At 38.7% G+C, this 22,311-nt stretch overlaps 1 protein-coding gene across 2 annotated transcripts; it reads left to right on the top strand.

Moving 5' to 3' along the window:
- Nucleotides 1-1,271: 1,271 nt before the first annotated feature.
- On the top strand, nucleotides 1,272-21,422 carry ppardb (peroxisome proliferator-activated receptor delta b). Of its 2 annotated transcripts, none has more exons than XM_077223612.1 (8): nucleotides 1,272-1,955; nucleotides 6,780-7,179; nucleotides 15,357-15,508; nucleotides 15,983-16,121; nucleotides 16,261-16,460; nucleotides 16,663-16,866; nucleotides 20,106-20,349; nucleotides 20,558-21,422. In XM_077223612.1, exons 2-8 carry the CDS (start codon nucleotides 6,834-6,836, stop codon nucleotides 20,803-20,805), a joined length of 1,533 nt encoding a protein of 510 aa, XP_077079727.1. In that variant the 5' UTR covers nucleotides 1,272-1,955; nucleotides 6,780-6,833; the 3' UTR covers nucleotides 20,806-21,422. The 2 variants fall into 2 exon arrangements, with proteins under 2 accessions (XP_077079727.1, XP_077079726.1); XM_077223611.1 differs by having other exon boundaries at nucleotides 1,533-1,955; nucleotides 16,261-16,478.
- Nucleotides 21,423-22,311: the final 889 nt, after the last annotated feature.

Below are 22,311 nucleotides of genomic sequence, written 5' to 3'. Positions count from 1 at the left end.
GAAAGCACATTGCTATTTTTAATGTTTGAATGTATCAAGAAAAACAAACCATCACAGCCACACAAAAAGAAAAGGAAAAAGGCTGCTACACCAAATGAAAGCTGAAAGGTTTTTCTGAGCTGCATTTGCGCAAGACGTTTTCTGTTATTTTTCTATGCATTGTGCAATCATTTGTTTTCTTAGCGGTTATGCACTAAAATATCTGCATAGGGTAGCCCTATGTGCCAAATGAGAGTAGCGCCACAAATTTCTGCCCCACTGCATGATATGGCGTTAAATATTTAAGCTAATTTTATTATGATTTATGTAATCTAACAGATCTAACCAGTACTAAGTAGCCTAGAGCACATACAGGTCCTTCTAAAAAAATGAGCATATTGTGATAAAGTTCAGCCACAGGCTGATTGCCTCCATGCCACGACGCATTGAAGCAGTCATTTCTGCAAAAGGATTCCCGACCAAGTATTGAGTGCATAACTGAACATAATTATTAGAAGGTTGACTTTTTTTGTATTAAAAACACTTCTTTTATTGGTCGGATGAAATATGCTATTTTTTTGAGATAGGAATTTTGGGTTTTCATGAGCTGTATGCCAAAATGATCAGTATTAAAACAATAAAAGACCTGAAATATTTCAGTTGGTGTGCAATGAATCTAAAATATATGAAAGTTAAATTTTTATCATTACATTATGGAAAATAATGAACTTTATCACAATATGCTAATTTTTTGAGAAGGACCTATACAGAACGAACAGCGGACATTCAGCTATGTCTTGATGCATCTGTGTGGTCAAGTCCATCTGTTAGACTCCTGTCTAATGGCCCCATCTACAGGAGCACTTTGGAACTCACAAAAGTCATTCAAATACGATTAACAATAGTATTAATACATTGAATTGAACTTATTTGTTAACTCATTACTCATAAATACTGGTTAAACTTTTATTACAAGGGATTTTCCAGTAGTTGAGAGCACCATTTCAACCCTCGCAGTCGCAGGAAAAAACATTTATGATTCATAGAGCGTCATTAATATTCATCTATCTGCTACTAGCGGAATCTAGCCACCTTGTATTACGTAACATTCACGCCATGTTTTTCCGTAGCTGTCAACCACACAAACGCCTGTAATACCTAGACAGGAAAATAGATTCTGAAACCAATGTCTCCTGACTAAACCCCCTTAGAATCGAGCTGTCATTAGACAAACACATATCACGTGATTAGGCCATACGTCAAAGGAAAATGTGTTGCACTCCTTATTTTTTACAGTCTATGGTTGCACTCAAGTTGAAAAATCCTTTTATAGAGGTGGATTTTTCTACGCGTATTTAGTTAAATATATATATTTTTTAAATTACATTTTGAATATGGTTGTTCTAAATGTCGGTGGTCAAAAGAGTTCGATTATTTGATTTGCTCTTTAGTGATCTCATGGACTACTTTGGGCCGAGGAGCGGCCCCTGCAGCATACCCTATACACGCATCTTTTCTAGTTCCTTTATTTCTGTCATCCCTGACAACCGAGTAATCACAGTGAATGGAGTTACTAGACCAGATTGAGCAAAAGTGTAGGAATAACAACGCGATGGTCATCCGTATTTTGATTGGGTTTTAGAAGAATGGATATAACAGAAATATGAAACGAAAGCGCCTGTTATTTTAATATTAACCCTATTTAAATGTAATTGTTTGACCAGGAGAATTTTGAAAGCGTGTACAAGAAAATAAAAAACTAAACAAAAACATGTTAGCGTTAAGCTAGCTAGTGCTAACCTCAGACTAGCATGTGTGGAATAAGAGACACGGGGACACAGTGATGGCAAAACTGATGTAAACCGACGGACTATGGGCTCATTTGAGTCTCAAAACAACTTAACTTCACGTCAGAAGAGTATATTTATATTTGATCGACCCTTGGGAAACTTCGAACCTGGCCCGTAAACACCAAGGTAAACCAAAACAGCTAGTTAGCCAAAACTCGCTGTTTTTCTTAAATAAAGTCTCGTGTGTACTTATCTGATTAACGTTACTAGCAAACTATAACGTTATGTGTCCATATCAGAATAAATGTATGTTTTTGTCTGTTAGCTAGTTGATGTCACCGTTTTGAAGTCATGATTTTGTCATCTAACGTTAGGGAGATTTGTTGTGTCTGTCAGGCTGTATCTGGCTAGATGTTTGCCTATTTTGTATTATGTCAACACACATTTATTAGGGTTAATCAGCAGTGGGTTTCATGTAATTCACTGTTTCTTGATTATTTTGAATTTCACCACGTGTATTATACTTGTAAGCCTTTGCTGCCTCGACCAAGCGTTGTTCATATTAACTTAAGTTAGATTTAAACTGCTAACTATTAACATACTGTAAGCACGGGAATGCATTATTCAGCACATGCTACATAGAAAAGGGTTTAAAAAAATGTATTTTACTAAAACGTTTTTGGTTGCACATATTAAAAAATGGTGACTGGCAAATTAAAGAAACACATTATCATAGGAAATTTAGCAATTGCTTGGAAGAGTACTGTTTTCTGGATCAAACTGACACCATCTCTTTTAAGAGATTAAAATAAGTTTTGAGGAAGCTTGTTGCATTGCTAAATGTTTATTATACTGCTTAGAATAAGTGAAAATTGTGTTTTTTCTATTTGAAAGGCTTTTTGTAGAAGTATGAAGTGTGACCTTGTGTACACAGAACATGGACTGCATACTTTCACTCTGATTAAGTTAAAGTTTTAACAATATAGGTAAATATCTACTGCCTGGTCATGGTCAGCAGTTATTTTGTACAAGTATATCTTGTCATAATGCATTTTGTTGTGCCTTGAGGTTTTTTTTACTGTCCTTTTATTCTTAAGGCAAGACTCGGGCCCGTATTCATAAAGATTCCAAGAATCCTCTCAGAAAACTCTTAATTTAGCTTAAAATCTTTTACGTAGGAGTCTTAGCTTAAGAGCGATTCGGGACCGATCTGAGAGCAACTCTGAGTAAGGAAAGACAAAAACTTTTATCTTAGTGAGGAGGCGGGGTTGACCCCGTTGCTATGTATGACACAATCTTTTGAAGACTGTGATTGGTTTGTTGTCCAATAAGGAAAAAAAGAGTGATTTTAAGTATAGGGCCTATTCTAAGCCTTCACATTGAAATTACATGCGTAATTTTTCCTAATCGACCATTCTCACACACGCACACACACACATTATATATGTGTATATAAATCCTTTTTTTTATTTACCATACTTTTAATTTCCTATAAGGTATTTGATTGGATTAGAATGATAACATTTTTTCCAGTCTATTTAAGTGGTGGTTTGAATGTTGGTTTTAATGTAGCAAACATGGAATAAAAAAACAAGAAAGCTCAACTGGACAGAGGAACAGTGTTTACTGTGAGCCCAGTTTGTGGATGAACACAAGGCCATCCTTAAAGGAAAATTCAGGCCGGGTGTCACAGCAGAAGCAGACGTGGGAGCTTATAGCGGTTAATAATAAATTATTTACGGTTCATTCCCCCTGCTTGTGCGGAAGCCTGCTATATTCATAAATGCATTTTTTTGAGCCTGCAAGGTGGGAATGTCCAGTGTAAACAAAATGAACTGCGACACAATAAGAGGTTCTGGAATGCTGTAATTGTTTGTGATCACTCTGCTTACAGAAGTTTGTGACAGACCCAAATCATCACTGCTGCGTTGATGCATTTTCCCAGCTATTAGTTATTACCCAAATATCTTAATGTACAGTAGTGATTTATTTCTGGCACTACGCCATTCCTGCGCTGTGTCGGAGATGTTATTGTGTCTCTAATAAAATCGGTCACAAACATGTCCCCTGCACGATCTATCTATAGTGTCTTATTAACTCACTGTCATCTATTGTCTGCAACACATTTCTTCTCCCTCTTCGTCTTTCTGCCATTTTCTCCTCTGCTAAAGAAACTCTTAAGCATCTTAAAAGTCCTTGTCCGTGCTCCTTACAATTTTGACCTTAAGACCTCTTTTAAGGGTTAAGATGCTTTCTGAATTACTTTTTTCATCATACTTCTTCAGTTGACTACTCACAGTACAAGACAATTGTTTTGTATTGTATGTTTTCTTGAAACATTTTCAGAACAGAAGTCTGAACATTGGATAAAGCTAAGTTCAAAATGTGGTTAATTTTGTTAGAATATTAATGTTTTTTACATAAGGGACTTTAACTCTTTTTATCAAACATAAAATCAAAAAATACTGTCAGGAGTAAGAAAAAAAAACATTTTCACCATATTTAGGAATAAAGTGAGGTACAGTATAAATCAGGCGAATGATAAAAAAACATTCAGAATATAGATAGGAATAAAATTGAAGGTGTGTGTATGTAAGTAGTGCCACTGAAGTGGAGACTACTGACTCAGTGAATTGAAATCTACAGATGCAAATTGATGTGTAATATAATAAACTCTTAAATGTGTATTTTAGATATTTCCTTTCCAATGGTCTAAAAGAAGGCATGTTATGGAAGCAAAATAGTCCAACATCTCAAAATTGAGCAGTGCATGGAAAAAACACAACAATTTGGTTTTGCTTGTAGTGTCTCCCCTTAAAAACAAAGCAGTTGAGAGATCCAGTGGCTGCTATGCGTGTCTGTCATAACCTCCGCACACTGACTCATTTAGTTCCTCTGTGTGGGTCGCCACTTGTTTGCGACCTTACAATGCAGATAAGCTGAAAACCAGAATGACGGGTTGCTGACAAGTCTGAACACTGGCTCAAAGCATTTCTGATCGCTTCATTTTCTGTGCATCTTTATTAGTTAACGTAAAGCCTCCTCGTATATGGTGGTGCCGTTTTTCCCATGTTAGCCAGTGTCATTCAATAACAACTGAGATATCTTATTAAATTGCTTTGTCTTTGTTTGGGGCTAGTTACATCGATGTGGCTACTGCGTAATCCTCTTGTCAGAATCCATGGATTACAGTCTGTTTGGTAGTGGTTTCCATCCTCCGTATGACCCTCACATCTGTTATCATTGTCTTCCTTGTGGAGTGCTAGACATGGACGTGACCTCATTCATCCGAAGTCGAATAGCTTTGTCCCTCATGTCATTCCAAACCTGTATGACTTACTTTCTTCTGTGGGGAGTTTCTTTTGTCCATACAATGAAAGTCAATGGGGTTCAATGTTGTTTGGACTCCAATTTGTTTTGTGTTCCCCAGAAGGTTTGGAAGGAGATGAGGGTGAGTAAATGATGACGGGGCTTTCATTTTTATGTGTACTATGCCTTTAAAACATTTTATTACTTGGTAAGTACACTGTCAACCAGAAGCAACACAGTATATATTAACGTTTGTATTGACTGATTTTTTTTATTCTGTTTGCTCATGCAAATAGGTCTTTCTCCATTGATATACCATTCTCGTTCGGTCTCTTGATTATGTTAGTTTTGAACAACCAAAATGTTTTGCGAGCTCTTTCTATATTTGTCATAACATCTTCCCACAGGAGCTTTCTTTGCAAGGTTATCTTATCTTTTTAAGTAAACAACCTAGCAGAGTCTCATAATGGATTTATCACCTCGCACTCTATGTAGACTAAATATACCACCGACCTGTAATTGCTGACTGCACAGTTTGCGACTTCGTCTGACTGCTTCAAAAAGATAAAGGTCATGTAATCGGAAGTGGTGAATGAATGAAAGGCCAGGTAGATAAGACAAAAGCTACTTTCTTATTTTCTACGTTTATGGATTAACTTTTCTTGAAAATGTTTGAGCCATCCCTAAAACAGTAACAGCAATGCTAACCGGCCGCCCACTTTTTCAGTGGCCTTGCTTATGCATTTTCCCAGGAATTTTTTCCCCATGCCCATAGGCATTTAAAAAAGCTCAATGCCATGAACCAAACCAACCAACACTGAGATAACAGATTAAAACTTCGATTTGAAGCACAAAATAATTAAATGAAACTAAAGGTAATTACAAGTGTTTTATGAGGGTATGAACTACTCATCCCAGGAAACACTGCAAATCTTGTAGTTATAATTTTTATATAGGGCCTAAGCTACAATTCAAAAGTTTTGGGGTCAGTAAGGTTTTTAAAAAAAATTTATTGAATGTGTCTTATTCTCACCGTGGCTGGGTATTTGATCAAAAACACATTAAAAACATAATTTTTAACATCATTCTTTAGTGTCACATGATCCTTCGGAAATCATTCTAACATTCTGATTTGGTGCTTAGAACATTTCTTATTATCAGTGTTAATATTTTGTATTCCTGCTTTATATTTTTATTATTCCCCAAACTTTGAAACGGTAGTGTCACCATATGACAGCTTCTGATTCGTGGATCTCATGTATGTTTGTTTGTTTTGTTTATTGTTAAAAATCAATATCTCTGCATCAAATTAACGAGATTTCTACTTCCAGAACCCTACTTTTGCAGTTTATGTTTTGAAATATCAGACACTGCAATCAGATTTTAAGAAATAAATTGGGTTTCTCCTCCAGTGTGAACAAAGCCTTGCTGTGCTTGATATTGATGCTGTCATTCGTTTTTGTCTTTAATTTTATTTTTTGAGTCAGCAGAGAGGTTATGGGGGTTGGGTGGAGTCAGGAAATGACTCTAGCAGTATATTGGATCTCAGGTCAAACTCAGGTCACCTGCACAATCTCTGGAGCATGTGCACTACACACTAGGTCACTTCTCCAACTGTGATGGTCTTATTCTGATACGGTGTTGTTGTATTGAGGCACTGTTGCAATAATTGACCTCCCTTTGCCTGTCTTGTCTTTGCAGAGGCAATGTCACTTGATGGATGGTTATGAGATTTAGCAGCCAGACGGGAGGAGCATGGAACAGGTTGAGCAACCTACCTCAGAAATGAAATGTGACGGCCCAGTAGATGGAGTCACGAAGGACCAGTCGTCTCCACGGACAGACTTTAAGACGATTCGTGAAGACACTGTATGGAAGGCAGTCCAGGAGGGTCAGTCTGCATCCTCGGACTGTGGAGGGATGTCAGACCTACAGGAGCCGGGCTCAGCTTCGGGTGAGGAGGTCGAAGGCAGCGAGACGTCAGATACCACAGGATTAGCGGTCTCGCCCGGCAGCAAGGGATCACGGGGGGCGAATCTACAGAATGGAGACGGAACGCCGCAGGAGTCTCCTCAACAAAATAGTGACACTTCTGTAACAGGTAAAAACCCATCTTGTGGGTTTGCTGCAAATAGCTCTTTTTTAATTTTTTAGTTCGATCTGACCATAGAGCACAGTCCTGTTTGAAATTCCAGAAGTGTCTGACAACTGAATATGCTGGACTTTGTTTTTGGATGAAAGCAGAGGATTTTTCTGGAAACCCTCCATAACAACTTGTGGGGATATAGGTGCTGTTAGATATTTTTGGAGGCTTTCTGACCCCAAGACACAACTATTCTCTGCAATTCTCCAGCTGTGATCCTTGGATAGTCTTTGGCCACTCGAACTATCGTGTATGAAGACCATAATATAGACATGCTTCCTCTTCCAGGCAGATTTGTAATATATTTAGTTGATTGGAACTTTTTAATTATTGCCCTGATGGTGGAAATGGACATTTTCAATGCTTTAACTATTTTCTTACTTCTACTGTCTTTGTTTTGTGAAGTTGTGCATCAGAACTATGTTCTTTGGTTTTATTTTCTTCAATTTCAATCGTTTTACTACAACGAAAGGTTCGTTTTTGTGAATTGTTTGAATGTAAAATCAAAGGATAAACAATGCAGATTTATTTCCATAGCCATCTTTGCTCATATTTACCAAGGGTGTCGATAATTCTGACCACAACTGTATATTCATGTTGTAGCAACAATGACCACCTTGTCACTTAGAAGTGTGAGGCGTGAGATCCAAACAAGACGCTTCCAGTCTAGTACTGCATTTTTTCCTTTGTTTGTCACAGTTCCGATGCTAAAACAAATTATTATCAAATTATAATTTTTGACAAGGTCAAAAATTGTTTGCTTCCCTCATTAGTTACACCTGACTTCACTTGCTCTCTGGCTACTTACCCAGTGTCCAACAATGGAATTACAACAAATTATAAATAGAGCATAATGGCTCTTGCACATGTATTAATTGTATATTTAATATATATTTTTTAATACTTTTACTTATACACACTATATTTTTATGACTTCGATTTTAACTTGGTTTCATCCTTGATTGAAACTTATGGAAGTAAAATAATGCCAAATGTTTTTTTGAAACAAAAAGCCTGTTGAATTGTACTACTTGAAAAAAACATGCATTGCATTAACCCTGCTTGTATTTTAATGCATTGTATTTAAATTTGGGGACATCATTTACGCATATGGAAGTGAGAGGTTTGGTGTGGAAAAAAGGAAGGAAAAAGTACAAACTACTCCTGGATTGTCTAGACGGCAGCAGAAAATTGAAGGGTTAGTTAGAGAAAGGAGACAGCTGAGGAAGCAATGGAAAAGAGCGGAACAAAGTCAGAAGGAGGGACTCAATCTCTTACAAAGGGCCATAAAAGATAAGCTTGCAACATTACGCAGAGCTGAGCGCCTACGGAAACGCTACAAAAAGAAGGAACGTGCGAGGGCTAATTACTATAAAGATCCATTCAAATTCATAAAGAAGTTATTCACCAGTGAGAAGAATGGCACTCTAAAAGCATCTAGGGTTGAGCTAGAGAGATATTTGGAGGAAACGCATACAGATGCAAAAAGGCATGAGCCTATGTCAATTCCGTCAGACATCCCACCTGTCAATCCACCAGAATACCAAATGGAGGTCTGTGCACCTAAGTGGAAAGAGATAGAGCAGGTTGTGAGAAAGGCAAGGGCTTCATCATCTCCAGGGCCTAATGGAGTTCCGTACAGAGTGTACAAGAGTGCTTCAGGAGTTCTAAGGATTCTGTGGAAATTGATAAAAGTGGCTTGGGAAAAGCAGGTTGTACCTAGATCATGGCGCCGAGCAGGGGGAGTCTTTATACCCAAAGAAATAGATGCTACAAGCATCAGTCAGTTTCGCCCTATTTCACTATTAAACGTTGAAGGCAAAATTTTCTTCAGCATTATTGCTCAGAGATTGTCAACCTACCTATTAAAGAATGGCTTCATTGACACTTCAGTTCAAAAAGCGGGCATTCCAGGATTCTCAGGATGCTTAGAACATATCAGTGTTATCTGGCAACGAATACAATCAGCTAAAAAGGAGAGGAAGGAGCTCCACGTGACATTCCTGGATTTGGCTAATCCATATGGTTCAGTGCCACATGAGCTTCTTTGGGCATCATTTGATTTTTTCAGGGTACCGATGTCGATAACAAATTTAGTGAAAGCCTATTTTGGAGATTTGCAATTTAGTTTCTCAACTCCAGAATTCAGCACTACATGGCAATGCTTAGAGGTTGGAATAATGGCAGGATGCAACATTTCTCCACTGGCTTTTACCATGGCAATGGAAGTAATCATTAGGGCATCAAAATGGGTAGTAGGAGGAGAGCGCTTGGCTTCTGGGATGCGACTACCACCAATCAGAGCATACATGGATGACATGACAACCATGACTACAACGGTAGCCTGCACTAATCGGTTATTGGGGAAGTTAACAGATAATATTGAATGGGCACGAATGCAATTTAAGCCCTCTAAATCAAGGAGCATCTCAATAGTTAAAGGCAAGGTAGTAGATAAAATATTCTTCATTAATGGTGAGGCAATACCAACAGTTTCCCAGAAGCCAGTGAAGAGTCTAGGGAGATGGTACGATGGGGATCTAAAGGACACAGTTCGAGTGGGAGAAGTTAGACGACAAGCAGTGGAAGGGTTGAAGAGCATAAACAGCTGTGATCTACCAGGCAAACTAAAACTCTGGTGCTTTCAGTTTGGTCTACTGCCAACGTTGCTGTGGCCACTGACTGTGTACGAGGTTTCTTTGACAACAGTGGATAAGCTGGAAGCGTTAATAAGTTCATACATCAGGAAATGGTTGGGAGTTCCACGCTGCCTCAGCAGAGTGGGACTTTATAGTAAAGGAGTATTGCAGCTGCCAGTCTCTGCTTTAACCGAGGAGTTTAAGTGTGCCAAGGTCAGAAATGACTTTAACAGAGTCACGCGACAAATGTGTAAGGGAGGCAGCCCCTGTGGTAAAAACTGGTAGAAAGTGGTCAGCAAAGAAATCTGTAGTAGAGGCAAAGGCTGACCTTCAAATTGGGGATATCGTGGGACAGGTACAGCATGGAAGAGGGGGTTTTGGGCTCAGTTTAGCTCCTCCTAAATGGCACAAGGCAGGCCCAGCTCAAAGGAGGAAGCTGGTAGTCAACGAGGTGCGAAAGCAGGAGGAGAGGATGAGATGTATAAAGGCCATTTCCCAGGCCAAGCAGGGAGAGTGGATGAGATGGGAGAGTGTGGAACAACGAAAAATGGGCTGGCAAGACCTTTGGTCAATGGAAGAGAGTAGGATCAGTTTCCTTATTAGGTCAACATATGATGTTCTCCCATCACCGCAGAACCTAAACCTCTGGGTAGGAGAGGATCCCTCTTGTCCTTTGTGTTCATCACCTGCCACATTAAGGCACATTTTGACAGGATGTAAGGTGGCTCTTAGCCAAGGTCGGTTTACTTGGCGCCATGACCAAGTATTGCGATGTTTGGCTTTGGCATTGGAAGTTAAGCGTTGTATGACCAATAAGTTGCCGCCTGTTCTAGCAAAACATTACACGCAGAAGACAATATTCCTCCGCCCAGGCGAGCAACCACCAAGAAAAGGTGCTAACACCAATTCTCGCCCAGGACAACTGGAAGCTGCTAGGGACTGGAAGATGCTGGCTGATCTTGATCAACGGCTTATTTTTCCACCTGAGATTGCCACCACTAACCTACGACCAGATATTGTTTTGTGGTCTGGATCAGCACGCATTGTTCAACTGATAGAGTTAACAGTGCCATGGGAGGATGCGGTAGATGAGGCATATGAGAGGAAGAAATTGCGGTATGCTCATCTGGCCACTGAAGCAGAACAGCGAGGATGGAGAGTCCAGGTTTATCCAGTGGAAGTGGGTTGTCGAGGTTTTGTGGCACACTCTACAACCCGGTTCCTCAGAGACGTCGGATTCAGTGGTCAAGAGTTGCGTCGCACAGTAAAGAACTTATCTGAAGCAGCAGAAAGGAGCAGCAACTGGCTGTGGTTGAGACGGAAAGATTCTAGCTGGCTGAGTACAGGCTGCCATGCTACGGTTTCGTAGAATTCTTGAAAACTTGAAGGGTGTTGGATTATTTGTATAGGTTGTATAGTATTTACAGTCATTACGTTCCTGTGTATATTGCGTGAATGACGGGATGTTGGGCAGATATTGTGTTTTGCGGTAGGTGGTATGCCATACGGAACCGTTGCCACTGAAACTGCATATTAACGCACCAGTGGGGCTCGACAGCCTTAGTCAAACGGGTTGGCGCGTATGGTTGGGTTGCGGAGAGATTGTGAGATTGTGGTTAGGTCTCAGCAGCACTGTTGGTTTATTTGTAGAGGTTGTATAGTATTTACAGTCATTACGTTCCTCTGTATATTGCGTGAATGACGGGTGGTTGGGCAGATATTGTGATTTGCGGTAGGTGGTATGCCATACGGAACCGTTGCCACTGAAACTGCATATTAACGCACCAGTGGGGCTCGACAGCCTTAGTCAAACGGGTTGGCGCGAATGGTTGGGTTGCGGAGCGATTGTGGTTAGGTCTCAGCAGCACTGTTGGTTTATTTGTAGAGGTTGTATAGTATTTACAGTCATTACGTTCCTGTGTATATTGCGTGAATGACGGGTGGTTGGGCAGATATTGTGTTTTGCGGTAGGTGGTATGCCATACGGAACAGTTGCCACTGAAACTGCATATTAACGCACCAGTGGGGCTCGACAGCCTTAGTCAAACGGGTTGGCGCGTATGGTTGGGTTGCGGAGAGATTGTGAGATTGTGGTTAGGTCTCAGCAGCAAGAGGGAAGTAGAGGTCAGTAAGCTGGGCTGAGTTGAGTGGGGGACGGAGGGGGGTGACTCTGGGACGCCAGAGTCACTGTCGAGCCCTCTTGAGGTGTCGTGGGCTAGTCGACGAAAAACACTGAGGACGGAAGGTGCCCACTTGAAGACCCTAGAGATGTTCCCTACTCCGCTCAATCCAGAGGGTTGTTATGGGGGGACCGCACTGTGGTTGCAGCCGTTGTGTGTGCTGACGCGCAAATACACTATTAACACCAGACAGAAGGAGATTCACGTCACCAGATGGAAAGAAGCGTAAATGGATGGAGAAGCATAGGTTACTGTAAAGCTACGTCTTAGTTGGTGCTTATCTTGGCGAAAGCCGAGTACAAATCAGCATGAAGTTTTAACATCTACTCTCGTGTAATGGAAATCTTTTAGGGCTTGCATTTTTATGGGCTGAAATTTAGCATGGTTGAATATTTAAGCTGCAAATATTTAAATTCAAAACATTTCAAACACATTTTCATTAGTAAAATTTAAATAATCCATATTCACCTTTCATATTTCACTTCCAAAATATTCAAACTGATTAAAAATACAACCTATAATATTCAACAGGCGGTTTTCGATCCATTTTATTTTGCTTTGCAAATTCACTTCCACAAATTCAGTGGTTCAAATTCGACAGTAAATTCAACGTTGACGACCAGGAACTGCAGGAAAAGCAGTAGATTACCGAGCATAATCTCCATCTGCTGTTAGTCGACCTCACCAGCAGGGGGTGCAAGCGCGTGTTGTTGACGAAGACCAGAGCAACAGTTAGAGCCATAGACATCATATCTATGGTTACAGCAAGCCATTCATTCATAAATTCATTTACAACAATGTAAGTGTATTTGTGATTATTATGTTTTATGTGAAATTCAGTGTCTTCACGATTACTTTTCCTGTGTAGCCTACATGCACATCTACCGTGAACGAGATTATAATGTTATTCCCCCGATGCGGATGTATACAGATCCAATGTTACATTTCAGTTTGACATATCTATTGGTTGTTTAGTTGCCTCAACCTTATATTGCAGCGATTGTGCTGCATGCAGTAGGCTAGGGTTTCCCTCAATACGTCAGGATTCCCATGCTGGACATATAAAACGCTTAACGTAGTTTAATGGACTAATACAGTGATATAAAAGACCAAACTCGCAGGCAAGCAGAAGGACTCAGAATATTAACTTAACGCGCAAAGTTTAAAGCTGAGCGTTTTTCAGTGATACTGGCATAAGTTGGCTTGACATTGGACATTCGCACATTTAGGGACTGTCTCTAAAGTTACATACGACATTGGTATACATGTTTCTAACTTCAATAGCATTTGAAGAGAACGACTTGCAGTCATAAAACCAACTGTAAAGTGTTCATGTAGGTGTCAGGCATAATGCGCAATTTATTCAAATAAATTGAAGTTTGCTATTGAAGTTAGAAACGTTTAGGCCTATAGGACTACCAATGTTACTTTAGAGACGGTTCCAAAATGTGCGAATGTCGAACCAATTTTACATTTAATTATTTAGCAGACGCTTTTATCCAAAGCGACTTAAGTTACAGTTAAACTAACAATATAGGACAGCAGTATGAAAGTGCTATGACCCTTCCAAGATTAATCATGTATGTAGGAATATTAACATGTATGTAGGCATAATTCCCCAATAAGGTGCGAGTTTGATCTTTTATATCACTGTATTAGTCCATTAAGCTACGTTAAGCGTTTTGTCCTGATGGAAGGGGAATCCTTGAGTATGATGAGGTATCGAGGGAAACCGATTATAATCCCGTTCATGGTAGAAAAAGTTGATAACATGTAGCCTAACACAAGGAAAGTAACAATGGAGTTAATGAATGAAACATAAAAACAGCTATTGTGCCTTTATCATCTTTTCCGCATGTATACTGAGCCAGCTAATCATCACAAAAAACTTAATGCATGCTCAATTGTTGTAAATGATTTTTATGAATGAATGGCTTGCTCTAAGAGGCGTCTGCATCGCCTCGACGCGTAGTTAAAATTTTTTGGAGGTGCACGTCGAGCTACGGCGGAGGGGTTTGCAGCGACGCAGAGGGGTCTGCGGGGGTCACCGTCGATTCGACGCAGAAGCATAAAACCGGCACAACACCGGTCACCCGCTCCGCTCAGTGTAATCTGTTTGGCAGGTGCAATGAGCTGCCAGCGCATTTAATTAATCATATCTCAATGAATACCAAACTGATTTTCACGCGGGTTTTTTTGCTGCAAAGGTCATACACGTAGCTACGATACAGGACACATTGAATATTTTGTTCACAAAATACAACCAATAGTACGGTAATGTTAAATGTTAAATCTTACTTGTGAAAAGTAATCCCGATACAGGACACATTGAATATTTTACTCACAAAATACAAACAATAGTACGGTAATGTTAAATTTTAAATCTTACTTGTGAAAAGTAAACCCCGAGTGATGGTCCGAGCAGGAATATGCTGCACAGTGCTCTGGCATCTACTGCTGCTATGCAACGCAAATAGGAGTATGACCGGTTTAAGATGGCGGCCGCATTTCTTGCGCCACAGCGGCCAATAGGGCATCTATTCTCTATATGATGTCTATGCTTAACTGTTGCTCTGGTCTTCGTCAACAACACTCACTTGCACCCTCTGCTGGGGAGCTCAACTAACAGCAGATGGAGATTATGCTCGGTAATCTACTGCTTTTCCTGCAGTTCCTGGATGTCAACGTTGAATTTACTGTCGAATTTGAACAACGGAATTTGTGGAAGCGAATTTGCACAGCGAAATAAAATGAACCGAAAACGACCTGTTGAATATTATAGGTTGTATTTTTAATCAGTTTTGAATTTGAAATTTTTTGAATTTAAATATTCACAGCTTAAATATTCAACCATGCTAAATTTCAGCCGATAAAAATGAAAGCCCTAAAAATACAATGCATTAAAATACAACCAGGGTTAATGCAAGGCATTTTTTTTTCAAGTAGTACAATTCAACAGGCTTTTTGTTTCAAAAACATTTGGCATTATTTTACTTCCATAGAAACTCAACAAAGAAAAATTAATAGGAGATTAAAATCAATAGAAGTACTTAAAAAATTGTAAATGCATTGTTTTATCTATTAATTGCCATAATATTGTGATTCATGATGTATAAAATATGGTATAGAATTATTTTTTCCTTCTTGCATTTCAATAGACAATTTGACAGATGTATGCCAGATTATACATTAACGAATAGTTAATGTTTTAATATATATATATATATTTTCTTTTTTCATTTTTTTTTTCATAAAACATGCTTTTGTAGTGCTCTCATAAGATATGCTTCAAGTTGTTTCTCTCTCACTTTTATAGATCCATTACAGGCACCCTCTCTCTCGTTGTCAGACCAGTTACGGCTGGGTCGAGATGACCCCAGTAGTTTGGGCCTGAACGTTGAGTGCCGCATATGTGGAGATAAAGCCTCAGGATTTCATTATGGAGTTCATGCGTGTGAAGGCTGCAAGGTAATTTTCCTGAAATTTTGCAACTACTGCAGTCAATTTTTTTCACAAACCGTGGGTGCATTTATGGCCTAAAATAGACCATCATCTATTATAAACCAACATTAAAGGTACCTTAAGCGATACTACCTGACAGATATTACTGAAATTGATATCCTGAGAAATAACACCTGTCTCTGTGACAGCCCAAGGTTCTGTAAACAGCCAATACAATTATTTTAACCATTCAGAAATCCAGTCTGCATGATGTGAATACACTGACATGACTTAGAGGGAGGCAGGGTGTGTTTTTAAAGGAATGAGGCATCTAATTGAAGTCTAAAATCTTCAGCATCTTTAATAAAAGCACTCTGTTTCTTTACCTTAAGTCACTGTGCTTCCTAATGCTCAGTCGTATTTCCATGGTGAAATAATTCAGCAATCCAAGCACATGTGTGCCTTGCTGTTTTTCAGTAAGTCATCTTATTTTTTTTAAAGGGGTTTTTCAGACGCACTATTCGTATGAAGCTGGAGTATGAGCGCTGTGAGCGTGCCTGTAAAGTCCTGAAAAAGAGCCGGAACAAATGCCAGTACTGTCGCTTCCAGAAGTGTCTGGCATTGGGCATGTCCCACGATGGTGAGAAGCCTATATGCTTTAAAGCATGAAAAAAAGTACAAACTGCTTATTAATAGTCATACTCAGCAATTACTATTTTGGTGTACATAAATAGCTTTTTTTAATATATGCTGAGCTTGTTTTTGTTTCTTTATCTCAGCAATCAGGTACGGACGTATGCCAGAGGCAGAGAAGAAGAAGCTAGTGGCAGGGCTCCTCGCCGGGGAGAACCTGAAAAGCTCTAGTGGGGCTGACCTCAAAACACTGGCTAAGCACGTCAACACAGCCTACCTGAAAAACCTCAACATGACCAAGAAGAAAGCACGAAGCATCCTCACGGGCAAGACGAGCTGCACAGCGGTATGCTCTCAGCTTTTAGTAAGATGCCACCAACATTCTTTATTTTTAAGCAAAGATGCCCTGATATCAAAATAAATAACAGCTTATTGTCTCTGCCAGTATTTTAATGTTTTTTTTGTTTTTTATTATTGTTATTTGTTTTTTATTTTAAACAAGAAGCATTTTAGTTCTTTTTAATTGTGTTCTCATTTCATCTCTCCAGCCTTTTGTGATCCATGATATGGACTCACTGTGGCAGGCAGAAAACGGGCTGGTCTGGAATCAGCTTAACGGAGCACCACCCAACAAAGAGATTGGGGTCCATGTCTTCTACCGCTGCCAGTGCACCACAGTGGAAACTGTGCGAGAGCTAACTGAATTTGCCAAAAACATCCCTGGCTTTGTGGATCTCTTCCTAAATGATCAGGTGAGAACCATCCAAGTTACATATTTAACTTATAATTGGTTAAATCTTTTGCTTAAAGAGGACCTATTATGCAATACTCACTTTTATTTGAACATAATTATGTCTTCATTGTGTACACATCCCCACCCTATTGTAAAAATCCATCCACTCCGTTTGTTATTTTCCCCATAAATGTGAAACAGTGTCTCAAATGAGCCGTTCAAGACTGTGCTCCATTCAACAGCAGCATTCGAGTATGAAATGTATTCTTATTAAAGCTTCTGAAGTTTTTTAATCAAGAGGAGTGAGGGATTTTCCGTTTTTTTGTTGTTGTTTGATTCATATTAACAGCATATGTAGCAGTAGGTACTGTATGTTACGCTGTAACGCTGCTGTCACTTTAATACACAAATCTATTATACACATGTGATTTCTTTCCCTGCAGTTTACGTTCACAGACATAGCTGACTGTGTTTATGTTTTTGACATAACCTTGTGTGTTTAAGCTATAAGAGTGAAAGAAAACAGCGACGCGCTGTTTGACAGCCAGCTTTCTGTGTGTGAGCTTTGGGTGTGTGCGCTCCAAAAATCAAATATCAGAAGTTTAAACTGATATAGCTTTAAAACGTATACAAAAAATAAATGTCATGATGATGAAGAACTGCAGTCTCACATGATAGTCTCACGCAATAGAGATGATAATCAAAACCAAACAGATATTTTATTAGTATCTGAAGCACACGCTGTAAAGGCACAGCACTGTTCTGGATAGGGGCCGTGGAGCAGCAGCTTAGTTGCATTTAAAGATACATGCATGAAAACAGCGTGTTTTGCTTCAAAATGGACATTTACAACATGGTATAATAAATAATCTGTGGGGTATTTTGAGCTCACATTCTGGGGACACCTGAGACTTACATTACAACCTGTAAAAAGGGGCATAATAGGCATTTTTGGCTCCTTAGAAGCAATCACTTGTTTCCCCTGATTTGTAGTTAAATGTAATTATTAGTTAGATATTTAAAAAATCCAGCTAAATTAATAAATATAAACATTATATATTCAATATTTATTAGTTACTGATAATATGTCATGCATGAATAAAAGGGATAGTTTACCCAAAAATGAAAATTATACACCCTCAAGCCATTCTAGGTGTCTACTTTCAGACAAACACAATTGGAGATATATTTAAGAAATATCCTGGCTCTTCTAAGCTTTATAATGGGAGCAAATGGGGGATGAGATTTTGAAGCCAAACAAAAAAAAGGCACCCATCCATCATATATGTAATCCATACGGCTCCAGTGTGTAAATAAGGCCTTCTGAAGTGAAGTGATACGTTTGTGTATGAAAAAAATCTATATTTAAAACTCTTATTAGCTATAATAATTTGCAGCACAAACAGAGTCTTTTGCGATTTGATGAGGACACTGAGCCTTAAAGGTGCCTTGTGTAATATCCACAAAAAAAATCAATTCATACTCCACATTCCATACCAGATGGGGGCAGTCTACCTCCAGAAAGTGAATTGATCTACTCTAGAGTAACAAACGAGAAAAGGCATAGTCTCTATGCTCCGCCCCTACCTTCACAACGACCCTAGAGCCATACCCGAAGCCGAGCCAACTCCTAATAGAGGACGTTTTGAGTCAAAAGGAACGTTGGTTGATGTCAAGTGATTTTTAAATGACATCTTCAAGCTACTCCCCTTCACCATTGAATTTTCATATTCGTTTTGTTCATATTACATTTTTATTGTTAGTTTGAATTACATTAATTTGACAGACAGCATTCACTGCTATTGACCAAGCTAGCGCCATTCAGAGCTGCGAACTCTCACGAATTCACCGTCACCGATTCTGTCAATGTTATTACGCAATTCAAACAAAGAATACCGTTTTGGCGCTTGTAAATGTTAACGTTACACGACAGATCCCTTGCGCACGTGAACCGATCAACTCTACTAGCTAATAGTAAAAACACACGAACACTGTTGAAAGATACAGTATGCTACAACTTACCAAACTGTATTCTTCATACATAATACCGACCAATCATTTTTTTAATCAGCGTGCAGAGGTCAATAACATAGCTGGAGAACAAATATGTCAGATTTACCTCAGGAAAGCAATTTAGTAAACATAATATAGCTCACGTAGTTCTCATTACACCTTTCAATGTAGCCATCGCTAACTTTAGAACTTATATCGAACAGCCTTCGATACATTTCTATGTTATAACTTCCTGAAAAAACTAGACAAACATATAAAACAAACTTCAAACTAGCGAAATACTAACAGCATCTTACTTACCAATCCAAAAGAAATGTTGCAAGTTCGGAGTCAAACCTCATATCTTTCATTTCCATTAGTTGTCTCCAACGATGGAAAGCAGTGCCAATGTTAACTCTGGTTCTGCTCCTTTTTTTATCCGATTTTATTTGTGATTCCGAGCACGTTTTTTCCCCCTGCAGCGGGTGGTTGTGGTAAGGGTCTCTTGCCAAGGGCTTCAGCCATTCTTCCGCTCTCTTCCCTGAACTGAACTGTAGTAGTGGGGTGTACTTTCAACACGATTGACATCAGGTTCAAATACGCCCACAAGCTTTGCGACTTATTAGTGTATTGCAGTTTGGCTGGTGTTGCCCGCATACCGCCTCCCATGGCCGAAACTGGTAATATGACATCTGTCGGGCCGGGGCTAGTAATTTAGCATGCTAATTCAGGTTGATATCTCTGCAACACTATAACTTTTCATTTTTTTAATGACATCATCGTCCTTATTTCTTCTCATTCTTTTGATCCGTGTAACTCATTTTTTGTATATTTTTAACTCAATTCTGACACATGGCATCTTTAATGCGTTTTCGATTTTAGTTTGTTTGACAGCAATGACGCAAAACACGACATTAAAGACATTTTATGTTATTATGAAAAGTTTAAATATATTTTTCAGGCTGCCACAGTCTAGTTAATGAATGGGAAGCACTGAAATCTATTTGTGGAGGTCAATGTTGATATTGCCACAAAAAAAAAAAACATTGGGGAAATATTGACTTCTAATAGGCTTACCATAGTGAATCAGGGAAAGACAAATACACAGAAGAAGGATCAATGTATTGACTTTAAATTTTGGTCATTTTAAACAAAAAAAGTTACATGTTGTACCTTTTAAGTATTAATGCATACTCTTCTACTAAATTTGTCTCACACCTTTCAGGTAACTCTGTTACTGGTTATTTAACTCTGGAACTCTTTCAGGTAACACTGTTAAAATATGGAGTCCATGAATCCATATTTGCGATGCTCCCATCTCTCATGAACAAAGACGGGCTGCTGGTGGCCAATGGGAAGGGCTTCGTGACGAGAGAGTTCCTGCGTAGTCTACGCAAACCTTTCAGTGAGATCATGGAGCCCAAGTTTGAGTTTGCGGTGAAATTCAATGCCCTGGAGCTGGATGACAGTGACCTGGCTCTGTTTGTGGCAGCCATCATACTGTGCGGAGGTAAGGCAATGCCGTTTGATTGATCAGCATGTTTTCTCATGTCCTATTGTTGTTATTTATACAATTTACATCCACATCTGAATTTGTTATGGGGTAATGTCAGTGAAATGAAAACGCAACAAAGAGATCAAAAGCTTGTTTATCATAATAACAGGAAAAATAGCTAAAGGAGAAAATGATAGCTAAAAAGGGTCTTTCTTTGCTCTAGATCGTCCTGGGTTGATGAACGTGAAGCAGGTAGAACAGATTCAGGATGGTATCCTGCAAGCTCTGGACCAACATCTTCAGGTGCACCACCCTGACTCTTCTCATCTCTTCCCCAAACTGCTCCAGAAGATGGCCGACCTCAGACAGCTGGTCACAGAGAATGCCCAGCTGGTTCAGATGATCAAAAAGACTGAATCCGAGACCTCGCTTCACCCGCTTTTACAGGAGATCTATAAAGACATGTACTGAGCTCACGGACTCAAGGACCTGACTAGAGAATGCTCTTCAACTTCCCTCCTGAACGGAGAGAGTGCACTCACCTTTATGGCGCTGCGGTGCCATTGGGTTTTTTAAAATGAATTTTTGTAAAGGACTTTTACAAATATTGACTTTGAATACTGACATTTTCTCAGATTTTGTGGAGTGTTTTTTTATTTAAACTCAAATCTGATCTTATAGGCCTCTACAGGACGCTGAACATCTAGTCATTGTTTACTACTACTAGCGTCATGTTATTCTTCATGTGCTTGATGAGGGCTAACACCTTTAGAAGTTCTCTTTTCCATTATGGTTTTGGTTTGCAAGGACATTTAAGTGATATCTAGTATGTTTCTTTAAGGAATTCAGAGCGCCATCAAGCTCTTGAAATATCACTTCTTGTATGTGTTTAACTTTGTAGGGCTTTTATTTTTGTGATTGTTCTTGTCCACCTGATTCTGTTTGATTAGGCGCTTTTACTCAAGTAAAAGGTACTCCACACAACTGTATAGCAGGTATATTATTTTGGAATTATGTTACTTTGTTGAGGATGTTGTTTTCAGCGTCAGCTGCTACAAATATATATTGGTATTGAAACTGAAGACAAATCTATGTTTAATAATTCACTTTAATTCTTTGGGATAAACCTACAAAAGTGTGATCATTTCGGTTGTATGAAAGGAAATGTTTTTTTCACTTTGTTCATCATATACATATATATATATATATATATATATATATATATATATATATATATATATATATATATATATATATATATATAATTATTAAGTGCTGATCCCTTTAAGCACTGGTACCTTGATGGTACTTATATTTTTGCATACTGTCCAGTAATGGTTGTTTCATTAGGTCATATTTACTGAATTGAGACACGACTTCAATTATCTTTAATTTCTCCTCGATACACACAGTTGTATTAAATTAGGTCTTCCATTAGTATGTTGATTGAAAATGTTTTATGATTATATATTGTGTGATTGAAAACAAACAAGCAGGCTGTGGTTACATTAAGACTAGAACATTATGGTCAAATTGGTTTATAGTACTCATAAACTTAAATTTATTCTCTAAATCAGTTGCATTAATTAGTTAATGATCATGTCATGATAGTTATATGTACATTGCAAATGAATGGGCTTTTATTGAGTCAGTTTGAGGAAAACTTGTGTTGTATACTTAAGTTGGACGTTTATGAGTCTAGAACGGGTCCTTTTCGCAATCAATGCTGAATAATTTGGAAGTTCAGTGTACACATGGTAAAAAAACAGTTTTAATGTTAAATTACATTAATTGGCAGTAATATGATGTGCAACACATCTGCCGTTTCACATCCAGAAGTATCTCAGAAATATCTGAAATTTTATCTTATGGCTGAAATCTGTTTATTCAAGATGGAACTTGATGTCGGAGATATATGGTCATGTAAAAACCTGTTACTGTGAAACTAGAGCACAATAATATTAAACATTTCCCCCC

The sequence above is a fragment of the Siphateles boraxobius genome, unplaced genomic scaffold, assembly GCF_051911475.1.
Source record: "Siphateles boraxobius isolate OS27281-9 unplaced genomic scaffold, OSU_SipBor_1 9, whole genome shotgun sequence".
Classification (NCBI taxonomy): domain Eukaryota; kingdom Metazoa; phylum Chordata; class Actinopteri; order Cypriniformes; family Leuciscidae; genus Siphateles; species Siphateles boraxobius.
The sequence above is the reverse complement of the archived record's forward strand: the minus strand, read 5'-3'. Positions and strand labels throughout refer to the sequence as shown.

What these genes read in the sequence shown, in the direction of transcription:
- ppardb (XM_077223611.1), top strand. Translation starts at nt 6,834, where the DNA reads ATGGAACAGGTTGAGCAACCTACCTCAGAAATGAAATGTGACGGCCCA. An exon ending in CGGTATGCTCTCAGCTTTTA is followed by an intron (nt 16,479 to 16,662) that starts GTAAGATGCCAC and finishes TCATCTCTCCAG; the next exon opens with CCTTTTGTGATCCATGATAT. An exon ending in ATCTCTTCCTAAATGATCAG is followed by an intron (nt 16,867 to 20,105) that starts GTGAGAACCATC and finishes GAACTCTTTCAG; the next exon opens with GTAACACTGTTAAAATATGG.